Here is a 12,266-nt window from a genome sequence, read left to right as displayed (position 1 = left end):
AATTTTATATCTATTAAATGAGAAAATTTTAAATTTATATTACATTATTTTTAATAGTTAATAAATTTAAATAGAGATAATATTAAAAAATATAATGAATATTTACTATTAAATCTAATGTCTTGTAATAAGAATTAAGAGATCTTTTTAGAAGGCATCCTATAATAAAAACACAATGAAGTATATATATGATATTAATTTATATTATTATTTAATATAATTAAGTACATGTTAGCTTATCAAGTGCTCTTTAAATTGAGTTTCAAATACACAATTTTGTTAAACATACGTTGAAAAAGATTTGTTATCTTTACGATTCTTTTTCTATGTCAATTGAATTAGTCAAAATTCAATATAATTTTTGATAAATTTGATACCAAAATACAGTATGACTATTGTTGGATAAATTCAAGCGTTATCCTGAACTTGCAAATTCATGATACAAAACATTGATAAGTTCTAAAAAAAATTAAAATTAAAATTAAATTTTTAAAAATTATATATCTTTTCAATTATATTTTTATTAAATAAACTACGTAAATGCTTTCATAATCATAGTTGAAATTACCAAATTATTTAAAAAAAATAAAACAAAAGGTAAATCTAAGAAAATAATTATAAAACTATCAAATGATTTAAATTTTATTTGTTAAGGGATGTGTTTATGTTTAATGTTAGACTGGACATGAAGATATCTATACCCAGTAAAAAAAAAAATGTCCAGTATGGCGTACTAAGGAAATAATAATGTTACAAGTCTCAGAATTATTTTTCTTATTTTAAATACTGACATTATTATTATTATTTTATTTGGATTAAATTAGTAGTTTTGTACTCCTTCTATCTCTCTCTCTCTGTTTTTTTCCCTTTTATAACCGATGATTTGCTTTGATTCGATAATCTCTTCCCTCTCTCTCATCTCTTCCCTCGGTTCTCTATAAAAACGCCGAACCAAATACAAACAACGCCAAAGCGTCTTTCCACTTTCTATCACCAACCTGTGTCATTCTTCTTCTTCACTGCTCTGAAAGCTGCAAATGGACAAACCCGACACCGAGCCCTGGAGGCCCGACCCGTTTCATTCCGTCATGTTCAGGCCGCCGGAGACCCCGCGTGAGCCCATGGAGTTCCTCTCTCGTTCATGGAGCGTCTCTGCTCTTGAAGTTTCCAAAGCTCTCTCCCCAGCTCAGCTCTCGCTTTCCAAGCCCCCTAGTGGAGGTTTTCCCGGCGTTGGCGCTCACGGCGGTCCCATTCTCGAAGACATCGCCGGCGAAATCGAAGAGAATGCCACCGTTTCTGGCAACCCATTCTCTTTTGCTTCCTCTGAGACTTCGCAGATGGTCATGGAGCGAATTATGTCACAGTCGGTGAGTGAGCTTGGTGGAGCAGAGCATGTATGTACAGTCAAATCACGGCATTCTTTGTTTTGTTCTTGTTTTGTTTTTCGATTTTTCTCCTTCCTGAAGATGGAAACATCTCTGATGGATTTATGTGACTGTTTTTTCTTAGCCCATCTGTGCTCTTGTTTTTTCCTTCTGGTTCTTGTTAGCCACTCCTGTCTTTCTTTCACACTTCCAGAAACTGATTTTGGTTTCTAGCTATATTTGTCTTGTTCTCAAACTCCAATCAAATCCTTTCTTCCTTTCTTCCCTGTTTCTCACATTCCTTGTGCATCAATCCTCTCAGATTCCTGTGTTTTCCATTCCCAGGTAATCTTCTTCTTCTTCACGGAAGTATATCACAATCACTCTGGTTCTTTCAGTTTCTTACTTACTCTTTCCTCACATTTCTTGTGCATCGATTCTTTCAGTTTCACATTCCAATTTTCCGTTCTGTATCCTCCTCACACGAGTATTTCATGATTTTATCGCACAACCAGTAACAGAAGCACAATCATTCCTCTTCTCCCCCCCCCGGCCCTCTCTCACTCTTTTTTCATTATCTCAACGGGTTTGGTTACAACAATCAATGGCTCTTTTTTCATTCACAAACAATATATAACTGACGCAATTATTGCTTTCACCCGCGCAGCAGGAGGTATCTCCACGCACTTCAGGCAGGCTCTCTCACAGTAGTGGCCCTCTCAACGGAACACAGAGCTGTGGCTCCTTAACCGATAGTCCTCCTGTGTCTCCCTCTGAGATCGACGATGTCAAGGTATGTATATGTGTCCCTTTTTTTGTCGTACCATTTTTTCAAAAATGGAGTCCTATACGATTATACTCCTATTAGATCCATCATGACGCTTTAATTTATTCGCGTTTTAATAATTATATTTCCCTGTCTCGTACACGTATTATTACCGCTTTCCACCTTGCCGGTGGACTCCGGGCCGGAATCTGACATCCACCTAATCCGACAGCCATGTTTGCCGCTGCTGTTTTTTGAACTTTTGTTGTGGTACGAAAAACGATTACTGGTCTCTCTGCTGCCAACTTAGAACCGAGCATATAGTTCAGCTTTCACTATAACCAACGCTCTTTAATGATATACCCAGAGAGAGAAATAGCCTGCACTCGTGGTGGTGGTGGTTCTTCTCGTTGCTTTCTTCAATGCCTTAATTAATTCCACTCGTTTTCCTTCTTCCCATGAGACACTTGTTCTGACTAACCCATTTATTTATGTATGATTAGATTAACCCTCCCGTGATATGCTAGTAAGTCGGCTGAACGAAAACGAAAACTTACTGTAAAAGATAAAAGAATATTTCTTTATATTTGTCTATTTTTACTCTCAGACTTTTATTTTTAGCTTTATTTGTTGTTTCTCTCATTGTTCGAGTTCGACCCCATGAGTTTCGTTTGGATTGGTTAGAATATATCATCACATAGGACTGTCCTGCTAGTTCGAAATTCGTCTCTATTACGATTGCAATAATGGCCGATGGACCCAAGAAGCACGAGGTGGTTGCTTGTATTGGGATTTCTCTTATCTTGAGTTTTCAACTGTTATTTCCTTTCTCGTTCATGATGTGTCTCTTGAGAGAAACAAGAAGATCATATACGCAGATTCTGGACATGGTTTTGTTGTTCCGTTTCCAGAGCTTGTTTGTTGTTAATGGACCCCGCCAATTCCTTTCTTCTGCAGTATAACCGCCCCACCAACAACAGCAGCTTGAATACTCAATTCCGGCCGACCACCGTCGCCGGAGGTACTGTTGCCGCGGCCGGAGGCGGGGGGAAGACGGTCGGGAGGTGGCTCAAGGATAGGAAGGAGAAGAAAAAAGAGGAGACCAGGGCCCACAATGCTCAGCTTCACGCGGCCGTCTCTGTTGCCGGGGTTGCGGCCGCCGTCGCGGCCATCGCTGCCGCCACTGCGGCGTCCTCTGGAGCTGGTAAAGACGAGCAGATGGCAAAAACTGACATGGCGGTTGCCTCGGCGGCGACCTTGGTCGCTGCACAGTGCGTCGAGGCAGCAGAAGCCATGGGTGCTGAGCGTGAGCACCTTCAATCGGTTGTCGGCTCCGCCGTGAATGTGAGATCCGCCGGAGACATCATGACATTAACTGCTGCAGCAGCTACAGGTATGAAAATAATTGATTAATCACTTCCTTCTTTCCCAATAAAATATCCTTGAAAATGTACGATTGAATTTCAATCTTAAATCTTTAGAGATATTAAAGTTAAAATTAGAATACCACTATACATTCTTCTGAGCATCACATATTCTATACTTATCCACGAATTGAAATGGTACAAAATTGTTTCAAAGCATTAAAATTGACAATGACTCTCTTTGGGGAGGACCAAAATATGATTTGATCTTTGTGGTACTGACTCGTTGCTGATGAGGCCAATCTTGGGCTTGTTACTTTGAATTGGCAGCTTTACGTGGGGCAGCCACATTGAAAGCAAGGGCCCTCAAGGAAGTTTGGAATATTGCAGCAGTAATTCCTGTGGAGAAAGGCATGGGAGCTAGTGGCAATGGAAGCAACGGCAATTCAAACAGCAGCTTTAGTGGCGAATTAGCCCCGGAAGAAAATTTCTTAGGCATCTGTAGCAGAGAATTACTTGCCAGAGGCTGTGAACTCCTTAAACGAACTCGCAAAGGTATGATATGAATAACATAGGACAAGGACAAGATTATAGCTTATGAAGGGATGTAGCCTAATGTTTCTGTTGAGATTTGGATGTACATGGTGGTTAGTGATTTGGGTTTTGTTTTTGTGGTTTCATTTGACAATTTGCAGGTGATCTTCATTGGAAAATTGTATCAGTTTACATAAACAGGATGAACCAGGTGTGACTTTTATTCCATCTGTTTTAGATCTTAGGATAACGTCCTTTGTTGGATACTAGACAATGATGAATGACCAATCAGTGGATAATTATTTGGGGATCTTCAATTAGGAGCGATGGTTAATGATGAGTTTGAACCTCATCATGGAAAAAGCTAGCAAGTGTGGGCTTCTCTTATTAGCAGAATGATGATGTGTTAAGATTGGATCTTTACTTTAGTTTCTTAGAAATCTTCATTCTTTAACTCTTTTGAAGCCTCTTTTTGTGCAGGTTATGCTGAAGATGAAGAGTAGACATGTTGCTGGGACCATCACTAAAAAGAAAAAGAGTGAGTCTCTTTAGTCTTTAGGGTGTCTCTTTGATTGCTTTTGTCTTTCTCTAATAATTATTTTAGTAACAGATTTGGAGGTGGGTCTTCTTCCATTTAGGGATTTGTGAAAGCTCTGATCACTAAAATATCAAGAGATTAAAGCCGTCATCTTTAATTCCTCACCCTCTTTTTTTGAATTTTCAAAGATGCAGTGCTAGAACTCACTCACATCCCGATGGGGACCGAGAAATTCCTCACCCTTTCCTTTTTATTTTGAATTCTGCAGATGTGGTATTGGAAGTGATAAAGGATATGCCAGCCTGGCCCGGCAGGCACCTACTCGAAGGTGGTGAGAACCGGCGCTACTTCGGGCTGAAGACAGTGATGCGAGGCGTAGTCGAATTTGAATGCAAAAATCAAAGGGAGTATGATGTGTGGACTCAGGGAGTCTCAAGGCTTCTCTCCATTGCTGCTGAAAGGAACAATAAGAACAGAATATGAACTTTTCTTCTGAAGGAGGAAAAATGGTAATTTTTTTGCAGAAATTGGAGGGATATAGGATCCCTCCATGGTGGGGTTCTGTTCACTGTAAAAAGGGTTAGAGGGGGAAAAAAGAAAAAGAAAAAAAAAAACTAAAGGCATAGATAGCTATATGGTCTTAAGATGGGGTCTTCTTTCTTCAATATTTTGCGGAACATACAATATGATGATGATGATGGGGTTTTTGGCTATTGTGTGTTATATTTTATTGTGAAATGGGATAAAAATTTTAAAAAGTAAAGTGTATTTGAACCAAAGTGAAGAACACAAGCATGTGAACTTAAGGGATGGTCTTCATTCTTTCACTGTTGTGGAAAGGAAAAGGGTATCTTGTACTGGGGTAGTCAAAAAGAGAAAAAGGAAGAATTCCCCATTTAGTCTTTTTAAAGTATTAATTAATACTTTGAAGATAAAGACGCACACAAGAGCCTGATCCTATGAAGCATTTTGTGTGATACCATGTGGGTTCTAGTGGTTGTTGTTTAATGTTATTGTTTATGATCTAGTACTACTGCTACTGGAGGAGCTATCATTGTTTTGGACTATGACCTTCCCTAGTTTATTATATATAATCTGACGTTGTCTCTTTGAGCAAGTGCTTCACAGATTGGGGAGGTTTTATTTTGTTTTTTTAAATTCTTTCAAGAGGATTAAGAAAATTAGATCGGGAGCTGGAGAATGTTCCCTAAATATACTTATTCTAATTAGGATACTATTTGTTGATGGGAATTGAAGCAATGTTACCAGACATGGGATAATAAATAATTAATAAAACATAAGGCCTTTGTATCAATAACAAAATGTAAAAAGAATGCCTATTTATTACTTGAATTGAACTCTTTAAAAAATTTATTTGCAACTTAAAATTTATAATTTTATGTTCATTTTTTCTATGATCTTTAATTGTCATTCTTCCTAGATAAAAAAATCACCATCAATATACTTTAGAGAATGTGACAGTTAAGTCTTTTTTTAAAAAAATTAATGATAGTTAAGTTCATAAAATTTTCTGAAAAATAATTTATAAATATTAATTTAGATAATTATAAATTTAGAAATTTTAATTTTAAATAAGATATCTAAATTTTTAGTTTACAATTGAAAGTATGTAAATCAATATTTATAATTTATTTTTTGAGACTTAATTTTCATTGATCCCTTTTTGGAATTTTATTGTCATTCTTCTAGACTTGAGTTTTGTATTCCATTTTCTTTTTTGGCTTCTCTCTCTCTTTTTTTTGGGTGGGGGACTATATTTGAAGTTATAGATTTTATAAATTTTCCAGATTCTTTAACTTAAAAGGTTTGCAGTGTTGTTTGAAAGCACGTAAAATTGGATCTCCTTAATGGTGCAACCTTTTTCTTGGACAAATCTTGATTCTCAGAGAAGATCCAAATTCACAGAACTGTAATCTACAGGGGAAAAAACAAGGCAGAACAGGAAGAAACAGTGCCTTGAAATTCAAAAGATGAAATGAAACAGGAGATTTATGGCTTTATGATTCTGGATCAACTTTAAAGGCACAGTATAAAAATGATTGTTAATATTAACAATTTGGAGGCACAAATTGTTGATTGTTCAATTCGCAGACTGAGATGGCTGGGATCCACCCAGCTTTTCAAGTATTGAGGTTCAAGCCTTTTGTTGAATCCGTGGACAGCAATTTATGTACGATTCCCAGTTTGCCTATTGGAATATATATATATATATATATATATATATCGTGCATCATAATGCTTGCACATTCCCCAATCATACATACGACACATGTAGTTGCCTTCCTTTTAATCCAAGCCTGTCGCTCTACAGTTTAATTTTGATCTCGACACAGTTTAGACAACGACAGATTAGCTCTTTATTAGCTTTACGGCCTTTAATGAAACAGCTTAGAACATGTTGTCAAATTTTTTAAAAAACACGTCTAGTATTTGTTTCTTCCAAATGAGTTCATACATAGTAGAGTTTATAATGAGTTAATTGGAACCATATAGGTTGACCCATGAGTTGAATTGGGTTAAACTTATTTTTTATATGAAGTAAAAAAAATCTCAATCCAACCCAATATAATTTTTATAGGTTGGTGGTTAAATAGATTAATTCACCAATGTATTTAATTTTTTTGTAAATTTTCAAAAAACAAATGTATGAGATTGATCCATTATATCATGATTCATTTCAAATATATTTATCTTAGGGGATTGTAGTGCTAAAATAATATAGATTAAATGGGCTAATCTTAACTCATTAGGGCCAGCCCATTTGATTCATAGGTCATCTGGTTGAGCAAAAAAAGAGCTATTTTTTATTTGGATAATTTTTTTTCAACACGGCTTGACTCTCATAATAAGTTGTTGGGCCCAACTCATATCTTTTGATCTACATTTCTGGCTCTAGTTGGTAGTAGTAAAATACAATCTTATGAAATGCCAAATCCTACTCAATTTAAAATTTGATCCAAAGTAGAGCCGAAAAAATGGAAAGAAGCCCAACCCTTTCCTTGCACTGAAAATACTCACATGGACGCATAGGACGGAATCTTAGCTTTTCTCCATTCGTTGGGCCTGATCCAAAGTACTTTTGGCCCACCCCAATTCTGGCCCAAAGTGTCTTATTCTGGGCCCAGTAATTCTCTCCACAGCCGATCGTCTCTCCCCGGCAAATATTTCTCCTGTCTTCTGTGATTTTGGTGGATGAAATGAAATAAATAAGCTCCGTACCTAAACTGATTTGGTTTTTGCTGACGAGGAACTGGACTGAACTCCCACTAGAGGAGACGGCATAGAGGCTTTATTATAAGCTTCCGCAAATAGGTTGAGGTGTGCTCTTTATTTTGCCCCTATTTTTTCTGGTTACCAACCGGGGTCATTCCGTTCGGCGAGCCGTCGCCACCGTCAAGGCCACTGTCGTCGTTTATCGAGCCTCCTATTGTCAAGCACGTCGTCTCCTTCAAGGTATTGTATTTGATTTCCTATTAATTGGTCTGGCTTCTCGTAGTAGGATTACTTTAAGAGTAATTTACTGGAGTGGATTAGACTTCGGTCATGTGGAAGTTAATGGATTTAATATGAACTCATTCTTTTTACAGCATTTCGCGACACAGGTCTCCATCTTTGGATCCAAGCTGAGATTTCCGTGGCGGTGTAACAGTACGAGTACGAGCCCTCCTTCACTGAATCAATTTGATTCTGATTGTTGCGTATTGATTTCATTGATCCGTTTCGAAGTTCGAAGAGTTCTCGGATTCTTGCTGTCTTTCCTAATTTCTCGGCTACCAAATGGATTATCGAAGTTCGTTTGCATTTTATCTAAGGCGTTGATTTTGCATTCCTCCATCCATGGAAACCACTGAGAACTCAGAATCCTCCGTTCCCTATGTAACAACTTTCATCCCATTTTCCTTGAATTGGTGACTTTTATTTCATGTTATATGCTAATACGTAGCCCTCTGTGGTACTGAATTTATGATGATGTATTGTTTGGTGGTTTGGAGTGTGTTTACGTAGGATTTAGAGAGCCGTAGAAGTTCCTTTTTATCAAATTTTTTGATAGTGATAACTGCATTGACATATTTGAAGGAACAATCTATTTCGTGCTTATAAGGCCCATAGAGTTGGAGTTGGAGTATTACCCTTGTTAAATTCCTTGGTGACTTGGAGAATTTTAACTTCACAAGTCCACTAAATTGTCAAACTAGGTTGTTCAATTCTGGTTCTGAATTTTGTCCTTCCACTTAAAGCAAGCAGCGAGTATCTATCAAATTTTGATTTTAAGCATCTCAATTGCTTAATGCTTGACCAACTGATCTAAAAAAACTAAATCACAAAATGAGAGTAATAAGAAGTAATCAGCAGAGGAAGGTTTGCTAATGCAGGATTCATTTCTCAAAATTTCACTAAACACCTTGTTAATGAGGTTTATCAGCTTGAGTTGCGGGAGGCATGGTAGGCATGAATACTAGATGCAGTAAACTTATCCTTGCTTTAATATCCCCTTCTATCAGTGATCAGCCTATTTTACCCTGCTACAACTACCAATAATATATATGTAGATATATATAAGGTTTGGTGCAAGGTGTACATTAATAATAAATATGCCACTACTCATGAGCCCTGGCCAATTTTTAGAAATGTACTGTGTACATAAATGTATTAGTGCACTTCTTCCTCCATTTATTCTAAGCTTTTGAAATTTGTTATTTTATAATGGGTAGTAAATTATATATTGCTAAATTCAACTTGTTTTCATAGCTAATCTACTTTTCTTTACCAGGATACTCCTAAATTAGCTGGAACTGTTAACTGGGGCACAGCAACTGTTGTTGGAATATTTGCAGGCATGTTGTATGGAGGCAGCAAGGAGGCATCTGCTTCTGTTGTAAGTTTATAACTAAAACAATGCTTTAAGCATTATGTTCATGTCCTTTGACCATAGAAGACTATTAGTATTTCAACAAAGAAATGTCATTAAAATCAAAGGAATATAATTGCATTCTTTATGAGTTTGCATTTGATTTGCTACTAAGCAGCTATGATGAGTTCAGTTGGACAGCATTGCTAGGAGGTTCTGATGTTATTTTTCTTATTTGCAGTTCCAGAGAATTAACGTTGCTTGTAAAAGCATGAGTTTAGGGTGAGGAAGAATGTACCTAGAGGCAAAGTATAAAATGACCTAGTATGAGATGATGAGTAAGAAACTGTTAAATATAGCTATACACAAACGTGTATCGTTGGAAAGAGAGGTCAGATGGTGTTAAAAGTGTGCCACTGTGGTGAAATTGTTTTGAACATTGCATTTCTTTTAAGTATGATGAAGCTAAAATCACAGTTGCTCTGAAAATGAGAATGCACAGGGTACAGCATTAGATAATGCTACATAATTTGCTTAAAAATACAATGAGTTGTCCTTTTATCTCTTTTTTATATTTTATTTTATATTTGGGATAATCCTTTTTGTTAACTGAAGGAAAATAGAATTAGTCTCATTAATGTACATTTACTTATGTCTTTGCTGGTAGAAGTTGTTTACATCTGAAATCAATATGAATCCATCTCACCTGGTTCACAAGTATACAAAGTTAATGTTTATAAAAAATCTTGCAAATTGCTGGTATGTAAGAACTGTGAACTACAAGTATAATGGTTGTTTACCAATGAAAGGAAAACTAATTTAGACATTGATTTGTTATATTTGCTTTGGTTTCATTTTTCTTTAACTAGTCATACATCATTTTCATGGTGGTTCTCATAGCATTAACTTATATGCTTTTTTCCCCACAATGTCCTCTCAGTTAATTTTGACATCCATTAAGTTCTTCCCCTGTTTTGCTAGAGCAAGGATGCAGAAGTGATGTTGAAACTTGGAAGCACACCTGATAAACGTGAACAATATCGATTAATGAGAGATGCAATGGAGAAGCGGTTCATTCGAGTTACCAAGGGATCAATAATTGGTGGAGTACGACTTGGGATGTTCACTGCTGCATTTTATGGCATGCAGAATCTGCTAGCAGAAAAGCGGGGTGTGCATGATGTTTTTAATGTTGTCGGGGCAGGATCAGCCACTGCAGCAACATTTGGTTTGATCAGTAAAGAACCATTCATCTAGTTTTAAATTCATTGTGCAACCCTAGAGCATTCTGTACTGATGTGATAAACATTGTGAAAGAATTTCATTTTATTTTCTTGTGTGAATTTCTGAAATTGAATGGTTCAATATGATAAAGCTTATTTCTTACTTCAGTGCCAGGATCACTCGTTTGGCGTGCAAGGAATGTTGCGCTAGGATCTGTGCTGGGAGCAGCATTTTGTTTTCCTCTTGGTACCATGTTTAATACATTATATTTCAGTTTTCTTGAATATTGGAGTTTTGTTTTCTTTAGTATGGATATTCCTTCAATGAAAATCTGCAGATTTTGCCCCCACCCTGCCAATGACAGGAGAGAAATTTTTAGTAAGATAGAGAAGCCAAAGCTTCTGAAAAGCCATAATGCCTCCTCATCTATATTTTAATTGAATAAACATGAAAATCTTTAAAATTACATATTCAACTTGATTTTTTTTCCTGAGCTGGTACATTAAGGAGGATAGTTGTGTAATATTCTTACAATGTGTTAAGAGTTTTTCCATCCTCATTTTCATGAGAAGCAAGTTCTCTGGCTACCTGTTGAAGTTATGTTTCCTTTGTCTGGCAGGTTGGTTACATTTGAAGCTTGTAGAAAAAGCTAATGAAGGGAATCCGATTTCTTCACATCCAGAATTAGATCGAAGGGAAGAAGTAAAGAGTGGTATTAGTGCAGCGATTGAGAGACTTGAAGAGAATTTAAAGAAATGAAAGCCTTACTCTCTTTTTTGGGCCAAAAAAAAAGGGCAAGTTTAATTATCAATTATGTAGTGAAGAATGAAGAGTGTTTTAAATAGCTTTCATGTGCTCTTCAGTAGGAAAAAGAAACAATTCAATTATGGTTTCTCTAAATTTTTGAATTTATATACACATACATAATGGATGCCCAGGTTTCGTAGACTCTTTCCATAGGTTCTGTAATCATGAGATTTATTTAGTCCTTCAACTGCGTTTTGTCTGTGGTATTTGGGATTGTGAATCAATACAATGCTCAAGAGAACTTGAGTCAATCCTCCAGCCATTACTAAGCCTTGAATTAACTATATCTATGGGGCAGCAAGGGTGCAAGTTTTGTTTATTATGGGATCTAAATTGAGTCATTCTGTTCGTGTATGATGATCAGTATAAAATGTGGCAAGCTTGTAAGACCCATGATTTATGAACTAAATCTATGTAACATGTATATAACAGATTTCCACTGAAAAGCTTGCCGTGCCTGATAGTGGCTGCGCAATTAAAACATAGTTGCTTGAGGATCTACCTACCCAAATTTCTATGTAATAATTAAAGAAAGTCACTGAATAATTAAAATGTTTGGCCTCTTAAAGCATTGTCGTGAATATCTTCATCTGCTCCAATCCTCTAGATCATCCAGTTAGTCCCCTTTAACGCATGTAGCTGATTAGGATTTTTTTTTTTTAGGGGCTAGTAAACTATCTAATATCTAAAGCTAAAGCTTTGACCAATCCGGATCAAGTTAGATTGGGATTCTGAGTGAAAGTTCTACCACGAAACACTTGCATTTCAAGGATTCAAATTTGGGACTTCTGAGTAAATT

The 12,266-nt window shown here is 36.4% G+C and overlaps 2 protein-coding genes across 5 annotated transcripts; both read left to right on the top strand.

Moving 5' to 3' along the window:
- The first annotated feature begins 965 nt into the window (after nucleotides 1-965).
- Nucleotides 966-5,679, top strand: LOC129319458 (VAN3-binding protein-like). Of its 4 annotated transcripts, none has more exons than XM_054964532.1 (7): nucleotides 966-1,367; nucleotides 2,035-2,157; nucleotides 3,088-3,523; nucleotides 3,825-4,049; nucleotides 4,190-4,239; nucleotides 4,509-4,566; nucleotides 4,835-5,679. In XM_054964532.1, exons 1-7 carry the CDS (start codon nucleotides 1,038-1,040, stop codon nucleotides 5,047-5,049), a joined length of 1,437 nt encoding a protein of 478 aa, XP_054820507.1. In that variant the 5' UTR covers nucleotides 966-1,037; the 3' UTR covers nucleotides 5,050-5,679. The 4 variants fall into 4 exon arrangements, with proteins under 4 accessions (XP_054820507.1, XP_054820505.1, XP_054820504.1 ...); XM_054964530.1 differs by having other exon boundaries at nucleotides 2,032-2,157; XM_054964529.1 differs by having other exon boundaries at nucleotides 967-1,394; nucleotides 2,032-2,157.
- Nucleotides 5,680-7,776: 2,097 nt separating this feature from the next.
- Nucleotides 7,777-11,718, top strand: LOC129320748 (uncharacterized). Its single transcript, XM_054966328.1, has 6 exons — nucleotides 7,777-8,040; nucleotides 8,175-8,463; nucleotides 9,359-9,463; nucleotides 10,418-10,673; nucleotides 10,829-10,906; nucleotides 11,280-11,718. Exons 2-6 carry the CDS (start codon nucleotides 8,425-8,427, stop codon nucleotides 11,417-11,419), a joined length of 618 nt encoding a protein of 205 aa, XP_054822303.1. The 5' UTR covers nucleotides 7,777-8,040; nucleotides 8,175-8,424; the 3' UTR covers nucleotides 11,420-11,718.
- Nucleotides 11,719-12,266: the final 548 nt, after the last annotated feature.

The sequence above is a fragment of the Prosopis cineraria genome, unplaced genomic scaffold (assembly GCF_029017545.1).
Source record: "Prosopis cineraria cultivar Desert tree isolate PC_DT_omini unplaced genomic scaffold, ASM2901754v1 PC9, whole genome shotgun sequence".
NCBI classification, from domain to species: domain Eukaryota; kingdom Viridiplantae; phylum Streptophyta; class Magnoliopsida; order Fabales; family Fabaceae; genus Prosopis; species Prosopis cineraria.
Note: the sequence above shows the minus strand (reverse complement) of the source record. Positions and strands in the feature narration are given on the sequence as shown.

Coding starts and splice junctions, on each gene's coding strand:
- LOC129320748 (XM_054966328.1), top strand. CDS start 8,425: ATGGAAACCACTGAGAACTCAGAATCCTCCGTTCCCTAT. Junction 8,464..9,358: donor CAGAATCCTCCGTTCCCTAT/GTAACAACTTTC, acceptor TTTCTTTACCAG/GATACTCCTAAATTAGCTGG. Junction 9,464..10,417: donor AGGAGGCATCTGCTTCTGTT/GTAAGTTTATAA, acceptor CTGTTTTGCTAG/AGCAAGGATGCAGAAGTGAT.
- LOC129319458 (XM_054964529.1), top strand. CDS start 1,038: ATGGACAAACCCGACACCGAGCCCTGGAGGCCCGACCCGTTTCATTCC. Junction 3,524..3,824: donor AACTGCTGCAGCAGCTACAG/GTATGAAAATAA, acceptor TTGAATTGGCAG/CTTTACGTGGGGCAGCCACA. Junction 4,567..4,834: donor CATCACTAAAAAGAAAAAGA/GTGAGTCTCTTT, acceptor TGAATTCTGCAG/ATGTGGTATTGGAAGTGATA.